General features: G+C 37.2%; 1 protein-coding gene across 17 annotated transcripts in view; it reads right to left on the minus strand.

The window, feature by feature from the left end:
* FTCDNL1 (formiminotransferase cyclodeaminase N-terminal like) overlaps positions 1–5,384 on the minus strand; it is a 72,622-nt gene extending 67,238 nt beyond the window's left edge. For 8 of the 17 annotated variants that reach the window (XM_053918915.2, XM_053918916.2, XM_053918914.2 and 5 more), the window contains exons 1-3: positions 4,909–5,169; positions 3,121–3,246; positions 323–418 (exon numbers count right to left, since the gene is read on the minus strand). In XM_053918915.2, coding sequence (XP_053774890.1) covers positions 323–418; positions 3,121–3,235 — 211 coding nt within the window. In that variant the 5' untranslated portion in view covers positions 3,236–3,246; positions 4,909–5,169. The other 9 variants (XM_053918912.2, XM_053918911.1, XM_053918910.1 and 6 more) reach the window with 9 other exon arrangements.
* Positions 5,385–24,725: the final 19,341 nt, after the last annotated feature.

Raw genomic sequence — 24,725 nt, forward strand, 5'->3', positions numbered from 1 at the left:
GAAATCAAGGCTGACTTCAACACTATGACTCCACAGGTGAAAACTTGAAGACGTTTTTCTTAACCACAAAGGATAGTTGATCATTCAGGGAAAGAATAGTATTAACTCTTGGACCCCAAGATTCATTTTAATGAAGAGGAAATGGGAAATGTTTGAGATGTGTATGTTCAGAAAAATGGTGAGTGCAGTTTTGAGGTACACTCTCCATATAATGGATTATTCAGATTTGAAGAGTAAATCAGTGATTAAAGAGCATTCAGGTCTATCTGAAACCTACCCTTCTTCACAGGCATATATGTAGAGAAAGAAACTGAAATCTCACCCAATTCATCAACAGAAGCTGCTATTGTAATGACCGATCTGTTGTAGTCTTGATCAGAAAATATATTGAGCACTGATACTTCAGGATGCTTCCTCCCTGTAAAATATATATATATATATATATATATATATATATATATATATATATATATATATATGTATAATATATATTTCACTATATAAATAATTCATATATAACATATATTATTGAAATATATAATATGTAAGTTATATATTATATAGTATATAATAAATATATATAAATACATTATATACACAACATAATATATAATACATTAAATTCAGTATAAAAACTCTGGAGTGTGTGACCTCTGAAGTGGCATTGGCTAATCATGAAATTCATGGGTAGCAATGTCCACTTCCTGCAGTGTCTTTCTATATAACTAGATGGTCCATGTCAGACAGTAGCCTTTGGTATCTTGTAACTCAGTCATCCTCTTCCTTCAATTGCCACATCATATCACTCTAAATTCTGTTCCTTATCAATCTCATCTTCTAGGCCTTATCAATTTTTCCTTCCTAAACCCAGAAATCAAACTGTCTGGATGAAAATCTGACATCTGGAAAAACCAGGATAGGCCAATTAGTGCCTGAAGCAGAGGTTTCTGGGATGCATGCACCTGTCTATTAGAAACTGTTCTGATGCCACCATCTCCTTTTCAGGGGCCACCAACAGCCTTCAGATGTTAATGACTTCCAGCTTGCAGTGGCTTGTGACTCACTTGAATGTGTAACCTCAAGGAGAAAGCTGCCATGCCCTATGCGGCAGCCACACATAACCCCGAAGTTATTTTTGAAGTTTACAAGCCTGCTTCAGCCCCTTTAAAAGTCCCCCTTAAGCCTGCAAAAGCTAATTCAAAGTGAAGGACAAAAGTTTTCAGGCGGTAATTAAACCTTTCTCTATGCCATTATACCTTTGTCGCCCTGTCCCCTGGCAGCTTAACAATTAATCTTTTCACAAGAGAGGAAAAATAAGTTACACGCAGGAACTACAGAGCTTATGGCAGCCCAATGTTATTAACTTTAATAATATGAAAGGATAAACCATGTCACTTGCTCATAGCCAAATGAGCATCTTTACAGACCTGCCCTGGTGTAGGTCTAGAATTTATAACCCGGGTTTCTTTACCTAAGACTTTTTAGACCATTTAAATGTTTTCACATTACTTAATTAGAAAAATTATAGGTGATGCGGTTTTATTCCACTTACTTAAAAATAAATGCCTTTAAAGTATTTGTAAAACAATAGGTCATTTTCTTAACTAGTGCTACCTTCCCTGCGTTTTCATAACTATAAAAAATAAAGCAAGAACAAGATCATACAACCCCCTTTTAAATGTATTTTTCAACATACTCCAGCTCCTAGAAGAGATGATTTTATTTTTTTTCCTCCTAAATTTCTTCTGAAAAGCTTTTATTCTCAGTTTCATATGACCCAATTGAATCAAATGCTGAAAGAATGAAACACTTTCTCCTGCAATTTCTAAAGCATGCACATAGAAAAAAATTACTGCTGGCAGGAGGAGCTGTCAGTCTAAATCTCAGCAGAAGTAAATTGTTTGGTATTTGTAATGGAGTATAATAGCTATAATTCCATTTGAGCGGCTGCCACTAATAAGCTGATAAAAACTGTGAGTTGAGACCCAGGCGTCCATCAGTGTGTGGCTTCCCCAAATGTCTCTGCACATTCATTTAATCACAGACAGGTAACCCAATCCCATTACATGTACTGTGTCTGACAATGAGAGGCCCAAATGGGCTCTTCCCACAAAGAGAATGCAAAAGCCCAGCTGTATGCTGACTCCGGAGGGTTTTTCTTATCAGCATTATCAAGAATTTTCATAGACATTTCCAGCTCCTGCAAAGTTGCAAGACAGTAATTTAAATGTGCTCAATCGTTAGCAATGGGCTGAAGGAAACACTTCTTTCTCATGAAAAGCAATAGCTAAATCAAAAATGACAATCAGAAATTAAAATCTACTGTCCAAAGTGCTTTGGGACTATGGTCCCAATACTCACCTATTGCCAAAAAAACCTTCATTTAATAACAAGGCTTTCTATTTAAACAATTTTAAGTCTGTAAATACACTGTGTTTTGTGTATGTGAGTAAAAACAAATGATGTCTAGAACTGTCTCATTACATGAACATTTCAACAAGGGTGAAAAAAGGAAAGTACTCTCTATCACAGTAAATACTGGCCCAGGGAGTAAGGAGGCTTGAGTTCCAGTCTTCTGAATTGATAGGTGATCTAATCCAAATCACTTAAATGCAATGGCCTAAGAGTCTTTACACAGAGAAAATGTAGTAGAAATAATAATGCTGTAATGATAGCATGGGCTTTGCTGGCAGGAGTGCTTTGAGGGTAGTTGGTGTATGGCAAGTTTATTTTTTATGTAACCTGCTGAATAAAAAGCATAATGCCCAGTTATGCTCATTCTATTAATGACCAAATAAACAGCCTATGAAGGGAATCTTTAACCTTTATGTAACTATACCCTCCCCAGGAGCCTGTCAATACCCTGAACAGTGGATATTTCAGACTATCACTTTCCAATGTCAAGAACTGTGCTACTGAGTGCATGTAGGCATTTGGAAAAGACCGTAAGTGCACATCTGCATACCTGCTCTACCACAGTATCCCAGGGTCCTGCAGAAGCTGTAACAGCCCAAGAACAAGGGGAAACTCTGAAGACAGGGAAGTGTCCTATCTTTCGTACTGTCTGCAGAGTACGAAAATTACTGTATTACCAAAACACTACATAGCTGTTGTTCCTACCATTTTTTCCAAGAAGAGCTGCTTTTGCTATGTTCTCAACAATGTGTTTTCTTCTGGCTTCTGAAATGTTTAGTAAACAGGCAGCCAAACGGAGCCCCAATCTGGAGGAAGACATGCTGATTTTTTCTGGAATAGGAGAAAAAGGAATCTTCATTTCGGTATCTACAATTCATTCATATTTTCATGTTTATTCACCATTAAAAAATCATAGCTCTTTGGAAACCAGTTGGTCATAATATTGACACATCACTCTTCATTCCTAGGGAACACCTAAATGATAAAATCCTCAGACTGACTCATCAGGAAACACATGAACACATTAACAACACTAGAAAATATCTTTCAAGTTATTCAGACTGAATTCTGTGGTGGAAGTGAAACTTTTTCATTCAAATGTTATTCTCTTTGAAGCATAGTCTTCCTTAGTTGATCTCTGTTTTCCAGGTCTTTTCTATGTAACAAATAAGCCTGATCCTTCTGTTAAATGAGACTTACTAGGGAAATGCAAAAAAACCAAAAAAAAAAAAAAAAAAAAGGGAGAATGAGGGAGATTATTTAACATGCTCATTCTTACAAAAAAGTTTTTTTCCTCTAGCAAAAAGAAATAAAGGAACTTCTTTGAGGGTTAAATGACAACTGTTTGACTAAGTTCCTCTTCTTTCACTTTGATCTCCAAAGTTTCTAAATCAGTTTAAAGTCTTTTCACAGGACTCTGTACCTTGAACTGAAAGCTGACCTGTACCCTGGTATGTTACTCAATAATGCCAAAAATGTGACTGACTCTTTCATTGAAAATGGATTAATTGCACACATTTTGGAGATTGCTTTGATTCTCTGTAATACTCTAAACAGGCATTTTTCAACTATTTTTCCTAACCTCAAATGATATGAATTGAACAAATTTGACTCAAAATACTGAAAGAATTCCCATCTCAATATCAGGCCACCATATTTTGGCCTTTTAAATATCATACCTAAAAATGAATGTAGCCCTTGTGAATTCGTTCACCAAATGTTTGACAAAGTTCATTTTGTGTCAGGTAACGTCCTTCATGTGGGGGACCCTTCGGTGAACGGTGTCCAACTCTGAGACAAACATTAAGCTTTTGAGTTTAAGGAAATGCATTGGGAGCCAGTAACAGTGCACTCGATGCATAAACCCACTCGCTTCCGTTCACTAGGATTATTGGCCTAATCATATTATTCTGGGAGTACGGGGCTCACTGTTACTTCAGGTTTTGATACTGTGACCATCATCGCATTGAAAATTCGTAAAAATATGGTCATTGGGTTTTCCTAGACATTAATAACATTGTTGTAATAAAGCAGCTCAGACCTAGGGTTTTTATGTAAACAAAAAATTGCTTTACACAAGGGGTGTGGGCGTCTTCTGGCTTTCATTTGTTTTCGGTGTGTTTATGTAGCTTAATTGTCTCATCAGGCACTTTCCCAACATAATTATGCTTTTTAACAAATGGTGTTTATGGCAACCCCTAACAATGCAAAAGAAAGGATTAGTTTCATCTTCTCGTTCCACATTTTGATTCCCTGTGGACAGCTAAATCATACAAAGATGGTGTTAGGAAAATCTACCTTCACAGCAGAAAATCAGCGGCAGCACCAGGCTTTTGGAGAGCACTAAGGCTTTAGTCAAAAAGGTAAGAATTTCTCTCCCTCTAACAAAGTGACCGAGGGCACGACCCCCGAACACTTGGGAGAGTGGGATCCTAGACCGCCCACCCCTTCAAGCACCATTCGGTGACTTCCGGCGATAGACCAAAAACCTGCCTCGCCCCGGGAGGTACCAGCTGGGCCCGAGCGGAGTGGTGCAGTTTGCGACGGTTCTGCCAAGTCACCAGCCTCCTGCGCACGCACCACAATTACCACTTTTAGGGTCGCGTAGACTCTCCGACCAGGCGGAAGCGCCTGCTAGGGTTGGAAGCAGCGCCTGGGACTACTCTGCGCGGCCCCTCCCTGGTTCCGGTGTGGAGTGTCCCAGGGCCACGTGGGCCAAAGGGTAATCCGAGGGACCCGGCAAGGGTGCCAGAGGATTCCCCGGCCACCCCCACGGGATCCACCGGGAGCACGGTCTACGAGAGGCAAAGCCGGGGACCGACTCGAACCTGTGGCCGCTCTGCGCTTTAGGAGAACCGACCTGTATGCAAGGAGGGGCCGCAGGACTGGAGGACGCCGTGCTGCGGAAGTCCCGTGCCGGACCTGCGCGCAGGGTACGCCGCCAGCCCCGCCTCCCCGGCGCCCAGGGCCCTCACCCCACGGCGTTTTCTCCGTGACCCTGACCGTGACCCTGGCGCCTGCCCCTACCCTGCGTGCTCGCTTCCCTGAAAGTTTAAAGTTCTTTGTAGAGATGACTCTTCCCTTCTGCTTTCATCTTGGAACTCTTCACAATTTTCCCGTAAATTAATGACTTTCTAAAAGGGTATTAGCATCCAATGATGAGGTCATTACCAGTTGATCATACACCAGCAGGGGGCTCTTCTCTCTAGTTTACAGGCGCACGTGCACACGCACCCCTTTGGTAAACTCCCTCCTGAGAAATACTCCAGCGGGTACTTGTAAGTATGAACTGGACCCACCCCAGGTCAAAAGCAGTACTTGCACATAACCATTTAGTCAAAGTGACAACCAGCATGAAGCAAGCATTAAGCATTTCCCTTTTTTTCTAGGCCAGTGAACTTCAAGAACACATTTTTCTCTTCCAAAAAATCAAGGCCTGCTTTTTTTTTTATGTAGCAACGATTAAATGTCACCATTTTGATCCAATTTCGTTCCTAAACTGAAATAATCACTAAATAACTACTTTGACAGAATAAATTAATTTTTAAATCTATTTTTTATTTTCTAATTATACTTTTTAAACACAGACTTGAGGAAATTAACATTTATGTGGACATTTGGTTTCTAGCCTAATGTGGCATAAAAATAAGTAACATAATGAGTGTTAAAAAAAATCAAGTTCATGATGCTTCTCACATCATCATCATTGTACTTAGATGTCACAACAGTATTATGTGCGATTGTGTCAGATCCAGCCTTCCCCATCTCCGAGTGTTGGCAGGTAGGAGGGTTGTTGGCAAGAGGAGGGGTGTTAACCTCAGGATCCTGGATCCATTCCAAGGCTGGTAATTACATTCTGCCAGCCAAAATTCATCCCATAATTTTAATTGGATAAATCCTTTCTGGCCTAAGCTACTGCTATGCCTGTCAAACTGTTGCCACATTTCACCCCAGAGGTGTCTGTGTTTTAGTTGCAAGAATCAGTCCCTTTGAGGTTGGCTTATCAGTTTAAATCCTCAAGTGCTTTGGGATCCTGTGGAATTAAATATATATTTAAGTGGTTTTTTTCTACTGAATCTGTATAGAAATGTATAAAATAGATTTATAGCCATGTTAATACCTAAAAACCAATACCCATCTAATGTCAGCAGATAATTTTGAGGGCTTTTTAATCAGATCAATGTTCTAATTTTCTCTTCTTTCCTTTTGAGAGCTTTTATTACCTATAGCTTCGGCTTTCAATTTCCAAAAAGTACTTCAGTGTCCAAAGTTGACTTCCATGAAGGATGATGGAACTGAAGACTCTGTATTCCATCTTTGCAAACAATCCTAGGATGGGACTACTTGCTAAAATGAAAGAATAGTAGCATTACCTCTGGTATTATCATATCCCTGCATGAAAACGTGTGACAACTCAGGGCTTCATGGTTCTAGCCGCAGCCAATGCCAGAACTAAGGCTTCTGCCCCACTTCTCCTCCTCCTCTCGCGAGAATATGTCTCCCTTACAGGACTGAGTGGGCATCAAGTAAGATAACGTTTCTGAAAGCATAAACACCAGGAGTTGGTAAACCTGAGTCCTTTTCTCCACTCTACTCTCATCAAACACACGCGGTGAGAAAGCAGGGCCCAAGCATTCTTTACGAAGGGGCAGCGCCTGGCCCTGCCTAAGGACTGTCAGAATGTCTTTTGGGCAAAGACCAGGAGACACATATTGGCAACTCTGGTAAGAAGTTTAGCAATAAGATAGAAAGTAATTATTTTGTTCCCTTCAAGAATAGAAAGGTAGCTTTAGTGTTAGTTGAGCTCTACCACATGTAACCCTGCCCATGTCATGATTTAAAGAACCTGTATGTCACATTGACAATGTATGTACATCAGCTTCACATTTTTATTTTACTTAGCATGCTTTGGAGGGAGTTTTCGTACTTTTGGGGTGAATGTGCTATGATGACTCCTCATTTCCCCCTGTAAGTCCATGTTCAGGGCATTGATTCCTTTGCTCGTTATGGTTACTGTCCAGAAACAGAAGCACTGGAAGAGAGCGCAGCTAAAAGTCCAATGTGGGTTCTATGGATGACAACCATTTCCTGACACTCCCATCAGTTCTCCGAGAGACAAAGAAGACACATTTCTATAGCCTTCATTTTATTTTTGCAAACAGGGAGGATATTGTTCTTGAGGGAACCTGCTCTGGCCCATCGGAGCTGAGGTGGTAGAAGGGAAAGGTTGTGTTCTCGTGTGGCTCCAAGGATCTACTGGAACCCAGAGCCCAGGTGCTGCTTGAGCAGAGCTGAGACTAGGGTGAGTAAGTGAGACACTCACCTTGGGAGCAAATTCTAAGTGGATGCCAAAAAACTAAATAATTCAATACCTTAAAATTTCAAAGTTAATGCACAATTAGAAATCCATGGTAAACACAATAGCAAAATTGTAAAGACAGGCCCCTACCTGCACTTGCCAACTCAGTCTCCCTCGTCTCACTCTGACCCCTGCCCGGTGGCTGTGGTCCCCTTCCTGCCAGCCTGCTTCTGATTGTAGGGCTGAGAGGAAACCGCACCTCTCAGCTCTGCCTGCATCCTCTCTTCGGGCCCCCAAATGGGCAACAAAATCTGAAATGTCAAGGGTAGAAGCTTCCAGGCCAGTGGATACATATAATTTATAGTATGTCCAAGAGTTTCTTAGACTTCCATTTAAATGCAATTTGGCCAAGTTATCTTACAAGAAGGCAAACCCTTATTAAAACAAGCAAATAATCAACTCTCCTAACCTAATACATTTCATTACTTATTAACCCCATACATTTCGGAATGTAGTAACTAGCAAGTTTCCTATTGTGCTATGGAATTTTGAAATAATATTTTAAAGAACATTTTAATTAATGCTATGGCTATTTTCTATTTTCCTGTTCTAGCATCTACTTTTGTTCTGGAAAACATGACTAGAGAATTTCCCTGAGAAAGACAGAAGTCTAATTCCTAATGCAATTTTTTTTCACTGAAGATTCCACTTTCACCATATTCTTGCACTATGTCAAATTTAATTCTACTTCTTCCCTCCTCATGGAACATGAAAATATTTTATTTCTTTCATGTAAATGTGGTCTGATAAATGAAAGATGTTTAAAAGTGAATTTGGTTGTCATTTTAGCATAAGTTAAGTGCAGAAGTGGTTTTAATTACTTGTATTAAGTTATTTGAATCACATGATATTATGAAATATGTGTTTTATTAGTCATTTTCTACAATAGAAAATGAGTTTCACTGCTGCCATTTTAGTTTGGAGTTGGTAAATGGTATTCATTTATTTTAAATGAAGAAAAGGAGCTTGATGTCCAGGAAAAAAGTTATAGTGACTAACAGAAATACCTCCATTGCCCATTCATCTCTGCCTTAATTATGGGAAATGATGTCTAAGCAATTTTTGTCTTAATGAAGAAGGAAAAACACCCACAAAGATTCCATAGAATTAACCTCTTTTATACCTTAAATTTGGGAAATATCTTTCCCTTTATACAACATAGACTGGATTCTTCCTTTGTAGTCAGCTGATCTCTTTATCATGAAACGCCAGTTGTTTAGAATGTAAACATAGTTATTAGCTTAAACTGAGATCACTTGTTATGCATTCTATTCATTCACCCTTGAAATACCTCCTGTAACTAGCCAAAAGTTAAGTCTATGATGTACCCACCCCTTAATTCATTCCTCGCCTTTTTATGCCTTCCATGTGGCCATACAATGCACATTCCCTTACTATTGAGCCTCGACACTGAATGGAATGAAGTGTCTCCTAGAGCTTCTTTCCAAAGCTGGTTTTTTTATAGCTATTAATTATATTGCAGATGAAAAGGAATTCCTAAAACAGACTTTGACTCTTTGCTGAAAATTTGTTTTAACTTAAAGGACTACAATTAAGTTTATTTCTAAAACTATTGTAATTCACAAAATGCATCTTAACATATCCAGAAAAAAATGTTTGGGAATGGAATGTTTAGAAACATTTCCCCTAAGTAACATGAATTTCATGAGGTTCTTATCCACAAATAGTTACTGGAAAATGTTAACCAGTGGGGAATAACTACCAAATTGCATTCAGGAAGGTGACTCAGATCGCGACAGGGCAGTGACATCCAGTCGCGCTCAGGGCACTGTAGGCATTTCTGTGGTGCTGACCCTTAATGTCCTATGTACATGCAAGTGCGTGGCACCTCTTATTGACACCCAGAGGGTACCTCTCGCATGAACGGGCACCGGAGACCCTGAACAGACGCATTCCTGCGGTACCTGCACGTCCTCATTCACTTGTGTGTTCAGAGCGCTCTGAAAAGGAGCCCTTCTAAAGAGCGCCACTTCCCTGCTCTCGGGCACGTCTCCCAGGTGTCCCTGCAGGACATTCAAATTGCAGGTTGGGTGAAGGTTTTCCTGCTGATCTGTTTGTCTTCTACCCTATATTTCAGTGTTTGAAGGGATTTAACTTTTTAAATGTACTTTAGTTACCTTTAAATAGAAAATGTCTAATTTCTTATGAAGGGGTATGAAAAGATTAATTTTTTGGTGCTGTTGTTTTTAATGTTTTCTTTACCCTACCTTGTGCCTCTCAGTTATTATGCAAACGTTTTTTTAGCTTGAAGTTCTATGTTTTGGGAAAGAATTTGAAAGTAAAAATGTATAGAAGCTCAGGTCAGAAGGGACCTTAGAGATCATCGGGCACCTCATTGGAACTTTTGCTCAAACCATGTCTGATCTGGGATAGATAAGCAAGAGAGATGGAAGCAGAGTTTGTGGTAAATTCTGCCAGGGGGGCAGGGGTGGCCGTGTCCTGTGCCCTGCACTTTACCCCCACCCGCTGCTCCTGCTCTGTGAGTCCTAAGGTGCCTTGAAAACCACCAACTAGTTCAACCATTCTTCTGGGGCTTGACACCCTTTTTATAACACCATATGAGCTTGTCATCTTTTAAAGCTTAACCCTCTATCTTGAAACAAGCCCACGGTGCTGTCTCAAAATGTAAGCACTGTGGAAAATCCACACTACTTATTAAGTTATTAGATGGGTTTTAACAGTAATTTTGGTAAAGGAAAGTAAATATGAATGGGTATTCATTTCTGAAACAATCCACCAAAGGCTTTAATTAATACTTGAGGAAACGCAGCACAGAAACCATAGGATAAACATTTTAGGGAAGGAGAAAAAAAGGATTCAAAAAGGTGCAGTCAAATAGAGCGGACAGTTCCAGTCAGACAACAGGCAAGGGCGAGAGCGGCTCAGTTACGGTGCCGCTAACCGGTTTGGAAGACGGTAGTACAGCCTGCCCTTCCAAGTGCCTCCTCTGTCACTCCTCACAGCAGTATTTTCATTTCTCTGTTTGGGGCAAAAGAATGGCATTTTCCCTCATAGATTTCTGTTTTCTAATTTAGATATGGAGCCCATTTTTCTTTTATGTATCTTCCATATCCAATTTTTTTTTAATCTCATGCCATGCCATTTTCTCTCTGGGCTTAAATTCTGAACGGCAGCTGAACTGGTCTGTAACAGTGGTTTCAGCTACCTATATTTTGAAGTGAATTTAAATCACAAGTATAAACATACTAAATGAAAAATATACAATAAGAATATATCTTGTAAATCACAAATTATATCAAATGTTCACTTGATAGTTAAATTTTACTCAAGTAAAATCTAAACAGTTGTTAATCTTTGGGTTTTCTTCATTTATTAATGTAAGACATAAAAGAGTCCATTGTATGATTTCTCTTAAATCTCATATTTTTGAATTATTCAAATTATAAACATATGTTAAATTGCTTAGATCTAATTAGATTGTCTAAAACTTATTGATAAAAGTACAAATAGTAGAGAAAGTTGAAAAAATATTTCAAAAATTTATCCTGGGTGTAACCTAAAGTAGTTATTGACACGGGAATAAACCAATAGAAAGATTGTATATTCTATAGAATAACTTGATCTTAAGTATTTCCAGCCGTAAAACAAACACCAAATATATTAATAGGAATATATTATATTTTATTCATTATAATAAAAATAAATCTCTGTGATAACACAATTTTTGTGTATAAAATGATATTTTCTTTATAGATATTGTGATCTTTATTGATAGTTGTCATGTAATTAATATATAGTATTTAATATATCCAGTAGATTGACTTATGACCACAAAACATAGTTTTAAAGGTTTTAAAAGGAAACCTAGCATGTATGTCAACAAATTACTCTAAGGGTGCGAAACTCTGGCCCAAGGAGGTAAAGTCATTGCCGTATGTCTAACATCATTCTTCTGTTTTAGATTTAACTGCTGGAGGATGAAGGCCAAGTCCTCACTATGGTGGGTAGCCCCATTCTACTTTCAAAAGATTTTCTCTTTTTCTTTTCCCAACCTTCCTTTTCACTCTAGTCTCAGGACACAACAGTGTACTCCTCAACCAAGCACACTTGGGACTGTTCAATGTCCCTGGCTTTGTGTTTGCCTTGCTCAAGATTTCATTCTCTGACCACCCCCCACCCACTCAATAAACAAACTCCACTTCTGTGAAGCCTTCCTGAATTCTGTCACATTATTCAGAATTCATCATACTCTTTGTGTTCTCACCCCATCTTACACTTACCACAGAAACACTGATCACATATTATCGTAATATTATTCATACATGTCTATGTCTCTCTCCTTAGTTAGAATGAACAAGAATAGGGTAACTTTTCTCTTTGCAATCCCTAGATCTTAGTCCAGTCGTGAGTCATGGCAGACACTTTGCAAAACTCTGTTGAAGGAATAAATTGATGGACTGATAGGTGAATAGTGCATAAGTTAATGATTGTGTGAACTAATTAATAAATGAACAGACAAACCAAAAAAGGAGGGAATAGGTCAAGTTTCTAACCTTGGCACTACCGATATCTCCAGCAGGATAATTCTTGGTCGTGGAGGTAGTCAGTCCTGTGCATCAGCAGCATCCCTGACCTCTACCCACAAGATGCCATTGACAGTCTCCCCCACCACACCCCCAGTGTGACAATCAAAAATGTCTTCAGACATTGCTAAATGTCCCTCGGGGCAGAATCACTCTTGGTTGAGAACAGCTGGATGCAGCAATGCAGGCGGAGCTTAGAGATTAGAACTCTGGTCTCTGTCTCAGTCCAGTACTTTTTACATTATGACTTAACCCTGCTGAGTTCCAAGTTCAGTCCTTAGTCTCGGCAGGAAATAGTCTTAAAACCTGAGATCAGTAACAGAGTTAACAGAAGTATAATTTATGGGATAAAGTATTAAAAGGCAACATTAGGAGTAAAGGTATGCCTGCCTTATATCAACTAATCTGCTTCACATTGCTTTTTTGAAAAAGAATAGCATTTATCTGTAGTCAATGTTATTAAATGGTACTTCTTTGGCCCTGCCTATAAATAGCTCCTACAAGGCATGTGGTTTTTAAAAAATTTTCAAACACCACTTCATAGCACCATCTTGTGGATTTTAGTGGAATTCATTGATTTCAGTTTAAAATATCTAGTTATTTCTCCAGAAAAGGATGAAATGAAGAGATAGAAACTATTAAAAATTAGGATATTTCTTACTTATTTAAATGTTCTACCACACTCTGAATTAGAACTTAGTGAAATTTGACTTTGACTTTAGTATATGGTCAAGATTTCTATGTGGCTTCAACTACAGACTCGCCTTTAGTCTTTGGAAAACCAAACAGTCACACACACACTTCATCGTCACGTCGTCTGCATCATGTACCGTCAGCAAAGTAGGGACATAATGCCAACAAGGAAGACCATCCCAATAAATTGGTTAATACCTGAATAATCACTTTGAATGTACAGACAAAACTTGGAATTAAAATTTCCTTATGTGCTGGAAGTATTGGAAGAGCTAAGTGTTGCAAAATTAGGGAAGACTATGAAAGCTGATGATCCTATGTAAAAAACAAATAAGAATCTTTGTTAAATTGAGAAATAGGGAAAGAGATTGACAACAATCTGAATATTTGTTTCTGTACCCTGATATCAAACTTTAAAATGTGTAAGTACTGAGATTTTTTTACTGTGTAATTGCAATTATATTTCATATTTCTTACATCCAAGTTCATTCTATGATGATATCTAGCTCCAGCCTCTGAAAGTTGTTCATACAATTCTGTACTGTTTGGCATTCAGCTGAAATGTATATTTATATACTTCTATTCTAAATCTAAAAGGAGAGTAAAATGTAAGTGAAATGATGTAAAACATAATAAGTTTGAAGTTTCTCTTTTCAACATGTGAGGTTTTGGTTTTGACTTGAAAGAAGATATTCAGCACAAACTACCAGGAGCATCAAAAGTGAAAGGCAGTGTGGGGAGCCGACGTGGGGTCACAGATATGGAAAAAGCATTTCTATTAACAGAGGTAATTAAAATCTAATTTTGTAGACAAAATGTTTAATGGGCTATAATTTTTTTTGTTTTTTTCCCATCCCAATACAGAATCTCTTCCTCTTCATGAGATAAACTTCCCACAGCCACATCTTAAAAGATGAACCTCCTTTGTTCATTTCTTCAAATGAAAACACTGAGAATTGCCAACCAGGTTCAGCCTAAGGCAGTTTGGTCCTGAGGCTCCATCCTTCTCTAAGATAAGGCACCATTACTTTGGGAAAGGGGAGAAGGAAGGCAAGGTTGTTTAAAAGAGAACTTTCATGCCGGATCTACCCTATGATTGTTTTGACCCTAAAGTAACTCCTTCATGTTACAGGACAGTGGACTACTTTTACAACCTGTGTGGCTTAGAATAGAGCCCGGGCGGGTGGGTCAGAGCAGTGAAATCTAACAACCACGATGACAATAATTGTAATCGCATTCAACTCTCTCTAATCCACAGTGTTTCTGTAAGAAAGCAATCAGTGCTAAGAACAACACATTTTTGGCTTTGAGTGGATATAGAGATGTCCTTGATTACTCGGTATAGCATAGTGGAAAGAACTTTGTTTCAGAGATCAAGCCATATTTTTGTTCTAACCAAGTGGATGATATTGGATAAATGACTCAGGCTCTCGGTACCTCAGTTCCTGTATCTGTAATATGAGGTAGCTGGACAAGGAATTCTACAATGTCCTTTGCAGCCTAATAGGTTAAGATTCTATGAATTTCCCTCTTGGGTAGGAGCACAGCCCAATCTTCGTGTTCACTTTTCATATTCCAAGAGATGATTTGACTAGTGTTTCCTGCACAGTTTAGGGATCTACCAAGATCATCTCTAACTTCTCCTCCTAGTGATCCAAAGTAGAAGTACTATATGTTCAGTTTAATACCATTTGTTTTCCATGTATGCCACCTCTGCAGAAAGATTTTTTTTACTTGTAAATATTTTCCTCAGATTTCAGAGGATGGCTCCTAATTCTACTATCAAAAATCTGGGTTGCAATTCTCCAGACCTTTCATATTTTATAGACCACAGTCATATAGCCTTTAAAGAATGTTTTTCTGAAGAGGGCCTGTGGGACATTGACTCCTTGAGGTACTAAGTTTTCCACAATCAAAGCAAGTTTGGATCTCACTATGTGGCATGTTGTCTTCTTGGATATTTCATAGCCATTATAATTTTCATGATGATAAAATCAATTTTTATCTTATTTTCTGATTGTTTTTTAGTTTAGATGATTTTAGTTTGGTCAGACTAGCAGGATTTTTGGAAGGGTGGAGGGATGTGACTTCGGGAAATGGCTTTATCTTTCTAAACCTATCATTTTAACCTGACCAGACACAGAAGCCATTATGAGAAGGTGTGATGTTTCTCTGGATCTTTTTGAGCTCCTTTGCTTTTTGTGTTTAATTTCTTCCTAGAAACAAATAAGAACCCCTGACCTTTCTCTTTAACGTGAGGATGGCCACTTGACAGATAAATGAACTACCTTAGTCCAATAATTAGGTACTTTCAGCGATTCAGCTTTCTCCTGTTTTCACTACTGCGGCTCCCACTTCACATTCAAAGGTAAACTGAACACAGTTGAGACTATTTTAGTAGGTTCCTTTGTGCTACCTCGGTCAACATGGTAATGAAAGTGCATGTTCAATATTCACTGGCCTCAAAAGCACTTGAGTGTGAGAATTTATACATACATGCACACGTATATACATACACACAAGTTACCTATTTACAAGAACTGAGAAGATCAGTGTAAGGGCCTGGAACCTGCATCAGGAAGAAGTCAGAAGGGATAACTTTCTGCTTAGTGTGAACTTCTTACCCTACACCAAACTCTCACTTACTGAAATAAAACACTAACTTTGTAAAACCAGAATCATGACGCATCTTAGGTTGAACACTAGGCAATCGTTGTGGCAAAGGTGATGAGTGAGTTAATCTCAAAGTTAAGCATGGTTTTAAATTTAACCTATAGACACGCCATAACAAACAGTGCGTGGGGACAACCAATATAATTTATTTACTGGCAGTGAACAAAGGTATATTATCAACTATTCTGCTGAAAAAAATCATTCAAAATATTTTTGCTTAATTAATTTCATTAATTTCTATATTTTAATGCCATAATATGGACCCACATATTTTAGAAATTGGTGGCATGTGCTGATGACAACTTTGTTTCTATTGAATAATATTCACATTGTGTTTTTCTCTTAAAGTTATTTTATAAACATTCATGTTATTTTTATCTTATTTACAAATTAAGCACATTTAAATTACTGATATACTTTTAAATCTTACATGAGAAATACTTTTCTTAAGAAAAGCAGTAAGAATTAGACATCAAGTGCCCAAAATATTGAACACATAATCCCTTTAAAAATATCCACCATCTCTTTTCTCTTCTCCTTCTAATTGAAACTAGTTAGGTTTTTTGGAACATGTCTTTTGCCAATGTTTCTGCAAACTATTTTTGTTTGAAAATTTCAGGGTGGGGTAGTTTTTTAGATGAAGAAAACTGTATTTGCAATTATAGCTTATAAAGTAAAGAAAACCATAAACTCTATTTAGCATCAATTTGTCTCAGGGTCAAAATTAGATTTCTTCTTCCTATAATATTTGAATTATAAACTTCTCTTCCTGTAAGTGGATTTGAGAGGTCAGCTGGAACTGTAATATAATGTTTGAACGCTGGACTTAAGGTACAGTTTGAAGTGAACAGCTCACTTAATTTCGACCTTATTCTGTCACAGTAATGACTTTTCAGTCTTAGAACTGATGCCATTGTATAAGTTCTCAATTAAGTAACAAGATTGCCTTTAAACATTTCTGGTTTACGCTATGAAAGATTGGAGTCATTTATTCTCATGCCAGGCTGTGTGGTGCCAGTGATCGTAATAGCTGCAAAGAAAGGGACTGGGGTCTACTGTGCTACAGAATTATTTATTAGGTGCTATGAGAAAGAGAAAACGGCACAGTGGAGAGAGAGTTCCTGACCTGTAGGACCCTGTAATGTATAGATTTTTTTAGTTTGGCTTCCATGCCAAGTATTCACAAATCAATGTTAGTGAAAATACCCTTTGAGTAGGAAAGCATGGGGACTGGACCAGAGCAGTCACCCCTCACCAACTCTTACTTGAATGCATCACATCACTTGTGGCAGTTCCTAAAAACAAATTGAGAACTCAAACTTATTGTACTTTAGTTACTTCGTATCAGACTGTTGTTTATGGAGTCACAAGTCACTGAGCTGAAAAAGCCCTGAAAGAGTCCTCTGAAGAGGCAGGAGAATACGTGCAGCCCTTGTTAAGGAGTTAGACTTTAAGAGAAATGGAAAATCATTCAAGGGTCTTCTGTGGTGGAATGTTTGCATCCCCCCCAAATTCATATGTTGAAAACTTAATGCCCAAGGCGGTTAGAAGGCGGGGCCTCGGGAGATAATGAGGTCATGAGGGTGGAGCCCTCATAAATGAGATTAGTGCCCTTATAAAAGGATACAGAGAGAAGTCTGCAGCCTGCAACCTGGAAGAGGGCCTTCACCAGAACCCAACCACTCTGGCACTCTGGTCTCAGACTTCCCACCTGCTGTTGTTTATAAGCTACCCCGTCTACGGTATTCTTTTATAGCAGCTGTTTGTTAGGCCAGACATCTAAGATTTTGATTTTCATATAAAAGCACTATGAAGTAATAAATTCCAGCACCTGATAGAAGGGCTACCCCAAGTTTTTTCTGCAGATGGGCTGGAGTAGGTGAGTTATCAAGATTACCTTGGTTTTTTGGTTACCTTTCCAATAATCTCCTTGACTTCCTCAGCCCTCATCCAAGCAAGTGTGAAGATATGCTGGCAACGACTTGGGCTTTAGGCACAGATAAGTCTAGGCATACCTCCTTAGCTTTTCTCCAAGATTATAAAAACCTGATGTCAGTGATACGGTACTGATTTCTACCATAATTTGTTGCATCCAGAGCTAAAAGTAATTTTTGTCATGAAGACAAATATTTTTTTTAATTTCCTTATCTATATATTGTTGAAGAGCAAGGAGAGCTGTATCTACGATCAGACTGATAGCTACATATCAGGTAGTATAAACGTTTCTGATGTCACAATCTTAAGAGGAGGGGTGTGTGTGCTGACTTTTATATTAAATTTCAAATACAAACGTAGAGGAGAGTATAATGGATCTCATGTACCTGGACTTCAACAATTATCAACATGTAGCCAATTTTATTTCATTTATACCCCATCCACTTTTCCTGTTCCCTCTACCCTACCCCTCAAAGTATAATTTTAAAGGAAAGCCCAGCTATCATATTTCATCCATAAATTTAAGAGGAGGTTTTTGATGTCAATAGATCACTGGTCTTTCCAAGACTCCTGTCTGCTTTGGAAAAGTTCAGGTTAACCAAGTGGCTGTCTGCCCTCAAGAATCCCTGACCCCAAACACGGTTCTATTCTCTCAAATATCTCCCATCTGTATACTTCCTATAACACTCACTGATCAGTGGGATTATCTTCAGTTTACCTATGATTATTAATGTTAATTTGGCAACTTGATTTAAAAGGCATCCAAAGGAATCAGCATTCATTCATTCATTCAACAAACAGTTGCTGTTCTAGACACCAAAGGTACAGTATTGAGCAAACTAGACAAAGAATCTGCTCTCCAAGCTTATTTCCTAGACTTTTAACAAAAAGCAACCACCACTGGGAAGACTACCTCTTTGTATGAGCACTGGTGTTCCTGATTCCACTTCACTTCCCTCTTATAGAAATAAGGGTTAACAAGTTTTACATGTGTTGACTGCCACCCCCTCCCCCCCACACTCCCTGCCCTGTGGATTGCTCCAGGAAGGTTTGGAAAAAATGGGAGTGACCATATTTTCATCTCAAAGTAAAGTATTAATTTTTTAAAAAGTAACCTGTGTCCAAAACTCATGGTTTGAGAATAAAATTTCTAAATAATTATATGACAGCACTCAGAAAATATTTGTCTCTACACAAAATTACTGTATAATTTAGTAACTATGCTGTTTTATTTTAAAAAGAAAAATTATGCAAAATTAGTTCCTTTATATATCATTCTCTAATTTAAAAAAACTGATGTTTAGAGCTATAGAGGTTATCATTGCTTTTTGCAACATTAAATACTATCTAATTCAAATTCCTTTAGAAAACCATCTGTAGTACTGGATACTTTGATTTTTTTGCTCTTCCAAAATTGACCTTTTCTCTTGAAAGGTACTTGATAGAGGAAAACTCAATATATAAGCACAGAAAATATACCTATCATGAAAAATGCATAACAGTAAGCAGTCACATAAAAGTTTCCTCCTTTTAAAAACTTAAACTGGTTTTAGTTGTTTATTTTTATTTTTTCAATCAAAAAGATTAATAGTAACTCACTGTAATATAAGGCATTTTCTGCCATTGCTTCCTTAGAGATTGAGGATAGAATGCTTTCTAATTTTAAAGATTGAAAAGATTTAATAACCAGATGAATTATATTTTTAAATTCCCATTAATTTATTTTCAAATGAGGAAAACCCACAACTTTGAGAAACTGATTATTATGGGGGAAAAAAAGCCTTGATTTGTAATTGTACCCAAATATGAAAGCCTACATTTTGTCAGCATAAAGATTACATTCTCTTCAAAAGGTTTTTTAAATTCTCATAGGCACATAACTTAGAGAATGAAAAGATTGTAATTTGAAAAATTACAGATTTCATTGTTTTTTTGATGTGTGAAACCTATAAACAAATATCAAGAGATTGTATTGCAAGACTGAAAATCCTTGTTTAGTTTGTAGGGGACAGTGCCCTATGTGGCTCACAGCCCTGACTTAAAAGAAAAATGCAGAGTAATGCAAAAGACACTCTAATCACTGCATCTAATTACAAAGAAGAATAACTCAGTAAAAAATTTAAGTATCCTTGGGCAGGCGTGTGGTCTGGTGGTCAGAGCATGGGATTTCAAGTCAGTAGTCTAAATTTTTATTTTAAACACCACTTCTAAATTTTTCCATGACTTTGGGTATGACATTAACTTTATTTTTAAATATGAATTTGAGATTTGTGTTTGATAATTACAAAGTAGCCTTTTAATCCTCTAATAGAGGTATAAATCTAATACAATAAAAATTAACAGAGGGACAGGTGTTCTCTTGACTTCTTAGTGGTAAAAAAATCACTTGATAAAAAAAGTCAGATAAATGTAAATGAATTTAGACATTTTTTTTTGTACCATTTGCCAGTAGCATAACTATACCCACGTGTTATTTCAAAATCAGTTCAGGGCACTATTTAACAATCAACTCACTGATACGGTAACTAATTCCAATAGCTTTCCTCTAAATTGCTTCTTCACTTTTGAGGAAATGGTAGTCCTCAGTGGAGCCAACGTTGCTCTTTTTATACTAATTGTTATTGTCACTCCAAGGAACTTGTACTCCACAGTGATGTGCCTGCTTTGTATTTTGTTTATGTGTAGTGCTTTTTAAGTGTTCCTCCAAGTGTAATAAGTACAGACAAATTACCATGTAAGTTTTCTTTAAACTACTGCTAGATTTCTAGGGATGAACATAGGTAAGTGATTCAAATTCTAACACACCTCTATAAATCAATTACCAAGGTAATTTTCGCTGGGAATAATTAACATTTGAATTCAAGAAATGTGACCTGACTTATAGGATTGTTCTATTTTTTTTTCTTTCTTTTTAAACTGTTTCAGTACTCTATAGATTTTTCTATGTATGGTAATATTTCTGTATGCTTTTTTAGTCCTTAGTTTAGCTAAAGAGTATGCTTTGTTGTTGGGAGAATCTAGCAATTCTAATTTGCTAAAATAGTCACTATACAAATTAGAAATAAAGAGCAAAATCAGAATTTTGTGGGAGTATTAATGCAGCATGCAGGAGTTCATACAACATGTGGCCAAAATCTAAGAAACTTCAGTGCCTGATCTATTGCATATTTTCCAGGCAAAAAATTATCTTTAAAAACAGCAATTAATCAAGATAATGCCTCATGAATGGAAATATAGATCATTATAAGGTAAAGTAAAACAGCTTAAGAAGAGGTCTTGTTTTATGTTTCCCTGATTAGAAATGCAGTGTAAGAAAAAGTACTTAAAGCACTATTAAGTGGCCCAAATATCAAGTGAGAAATCTCTTGAGTTAAAGTATCAAATCCCTAGAGGGTCAGTTTGGGCTTCGAGGATTAGATAGGAAGGAAATTAGAATTGACCTTTCATTAAATTTGTCCTTTAGAGAAGGTGTGTTTTTTTTTTTTTAAATCCTTACCTGAGGACATTTTTTTTTCATTGCTTTTTAGAGAGGAAGGCAGGGATGGTGGTTGTGGCGGGTGGTGGGGGGGGAGTTAGGAAAGGGGGAGAGAAACATCAATGTGAAAGAGAAAAATGGATTGGTTGCCTTTCATAGGCTCCCCAACCGGGGATTGAACCTGCAAATTAGGTGTGTGCCCTGACCAGGAATTGAACCTGCAGCCTTTTGGCACAGGGGGACAATGCTCCAACCAGCTGGGCCACATGACCAAGGCTCTAGGGGAGATCTGAAGATGGAATCTTGTGGGATGGTTTGCAGTAAATTTAATAACTTTGGAAAGTGCCTCTAGATTCCCAAGTGAATTTATGGTAAATAAAAAAGGAGGAAATCCAACTTACAGCATTAAGTTCATGAAATTAAAGTTATAGTTATTTTTTTTTAAACCTGAACATTTAGGAAAATAGTAGTAGTATCTCTTCTAAATGAAGAATTTAATCCTGCATTCAGTACTCTATCAATTTCCTGCTTGGGCCTGTTCAATGCATCATGCTTTCAAAAATAATAACAAGAAAGAGAGGAATTTCTTAAAATTTGTTACCTTGGCCATTATACATTAAATTTTCCTTTTTAAAATAAAACTCTGATTCTTCATGTTCTCGATAGGTTCACAAATCCAACTCTATTCTACCTCCCTACCCCCTAAACCCACAATGGAAATAGATTAAAAACTATAACACTGCCTACACATGCGATGCTGTCCCTTTGAGAAGGACAAGGTGAAACAAAAATGTGGGAATAAATTCTGCTATAACAGAATTAGCTACAATGGGTCAACTTCTAGAATAGGAAATGCAGGATTTTCACCTCCAGTCATTGGAAGACATTTTTCTAAGTAGTAACAGTAATGATAAACTGTAATTCCTTGACTTATTTAGTTGATACTTGAACTTTCTCCAAAATTCATGTTTCCTTCCATTAGCCTCAGTTTCATCAATATTACAACATAAATTTTTCATTCCAATCTGAAATCTGCTAGTGTACTTTATACGGATATGGGACATTTGGTGTGTTGCAGTAGAGCAAGGAACTTGGTTGGCAACTTTGGGAAAAGAGAGTCCCTCTGTTGTTTCAATGTATTTCTCATCTGATAAAACTCAAATTTTATTTTCGACATGCAAAGCTGTCTTTAAAAGGTTACGTGGAATCAGAAATATTTTAACAATGGATTTCTGTAATTTTCATCTTGAGTTTATTTTAAATTTGAAGTGTGCTACAAACAATTTTTATGTTGGATTGCCACCCAAAAAAAAAAACCCAACAAAAAAAACTTTCAATAATTGTAACTTAGAAGCTATAAAATGGCAACACATGTATTATTGCATTAAAATATGACATTCCCATTATTGACTAAGGTTTTGAAATGGTACCAAATATAGCTTTATTAACTCTTACAATCATTAATATTTATCATGATAAAATGTTATATAACAGGAGTAATTACTGTTACAATTAGGGTCAACTGCGAGAAACAGGAAACCATAAATAACAGTGTTTAAAGAAGAAAGTTGTTTTTTCTCATATAACATCCAGAAAGTGGCATTATGGGTACGCAGTCAGAATCAGGCTCTTACCATCCTCAATATTCAGTTTCTAATTCATGATTCAAGGTGGCTACTCTAAGTCCAACTGTTTGAATTCATAGTCCAGGTTAAAAATGATGGGGCACATCCTACCCAGAACAACTCATGACTAACATGTGATCATGATTCTATTACGTAGTTACCATCTTCATGATTTTCAATCCTTTTATCATAATATTATCTTTTCACATAATGTTTGATTATCCATTATCTATGTTAAAAGATAATATCAGGAAAAGATAAAATCATTTCCAAAGAAATGTTGAGAAAGAAGAAAGAAGCTGGAGGCATCAGGCTTCCTAATTTCAAACTATATTGCAAAACTATAGTAATCAAAACAGTATGGCACTGGCATAAAAAGCAGACACACAGATAAATGGTACAGAATAGAGAGCCCAGAAATTAATCTATGCATTTGTGATTAATTAATTTAAGACAAAGGAACTAAGAATATGTAATAGGGAAATAAATGATCTCTTCAATAAATGTGTTCAGAAAATTGGACAGCCACATACAAAAGAATAAAACTTGACTATCTTACACCAAACACAAAAATCAACTCAAATGGATTAAAAACTTTAAAGTAAGACCTGAACCATGAAACTCCTAGAAGAAAACATAGGCAGTAATCTCCTTAACATCAGTTTTGACAATGAGTTTTTTGAACTTGACACCGCAAGCAGAGGCAACAAAAACAAAAATAAACAAATGGGACTACATTTAACTAAAAAGTTTCTGCACAGCCAAGAAAACAACAAAATGAAAAGGCATCCTATTTAATAAGAGAAAATAGCAAATCATATATCTGATAAGGGGTTAATATCCAAAATATATACTCACAAAACTAAAAAACAAACCCTCCTCAAACAGCCCAATTTTATTTATTATTGTTGTTGTTGTTGTTGATGCTATTATAGTTGTCCCAATTTCCGCCCCTCCACTGCCCCCTTCCCTCCAGCCTGCCCCCATTACCATCATCAATCTCTACACCACTGTTCATGTTCATGGGTGATACATATATGTTCTTTGGATAATCCCTTCACCTTCTTTCAACCAGTCCCAACCTCCCTGCTCTCCTCTTACAGCCGTCAGTCTGTTCTTTGTTTCTGAGCCTCTGACTCTATTTTGCTCATTACTTTATTTTGTTCCTTAGGATACAATTATAAGTGAGATCATATGGTATTTGTCTTTCATTGCCTGGCTTATTTTCCTTAGCATAATAGTGTCCAGTTCCATTCATGCTGTTGCAAAAGTAAGAATTCTTTCTTTTTCACTGCTGCATAGTATTCCATCGTGTGCCTGTACCACAGCTTTTTTATCCACTCATCCACTGATGGGCACTTAGGGTGTTTCTAGCACTTCACTATTATAAATAGCACTGCTGTGAACATAGGGGTGCATACGTTCTTTTGAATTGGTGTTTTGGGGTTCTTAGGGTATATTCCTAGCACTGGAATCACTGGGTCATAAGGCAGTTCCATTTTTAATATTTTTAGGAAACTCCGTACTATTTTCCACAGTGGCTACACCAGTCTGCATTCCCACCAACAATGAACTAGGGTTCCTTTTTCTCCACATCCTCACCAGCACTCATTGTTTGTTGATTTATTAATGGTAGCCATTTTGGCAGGTATAAGGTGGTATCTCATTGTGATTTTAATTCGCATCTCTCTGATTACTAGTGATGTTGAGAATTTTTTTTTCATATGTCTATTGGCCATCTGTATGTCCTCCTTGGACAAGTGTCTAATCAGGTCCTTTGCAAAGGACCATAAAATGGGCACAAACAATCCAATTTTAAAATGGGCAGAAGATCTGCATAGACATTAAAAAAAAAAAGACGCAGATGCCCAAAGGGCACATGGAAAGGAGCTCGACATCACTAATCATAAGGGAAATATAAATCAAACAATAATGAAGTATCGCCTTACAACTATTATCAAAAAGGTAAATAACAAGTGTTGGGA

Source organism: Desmodus rotundus, chromosome 2, assembly GCF_022682495.2.
Source record: "Desmodus rotundus isolate HL8 chromosome 2, HLdesRot8A.1, whole genome shotgun sequence".
Taxonomy (NCBI): domain Eukaryota; kingdom Metazoa; phylum Chordata; class Mammalia; order Chiroptera; family Phyllostomidae; genus Desmodus; species Desmodus rotundus.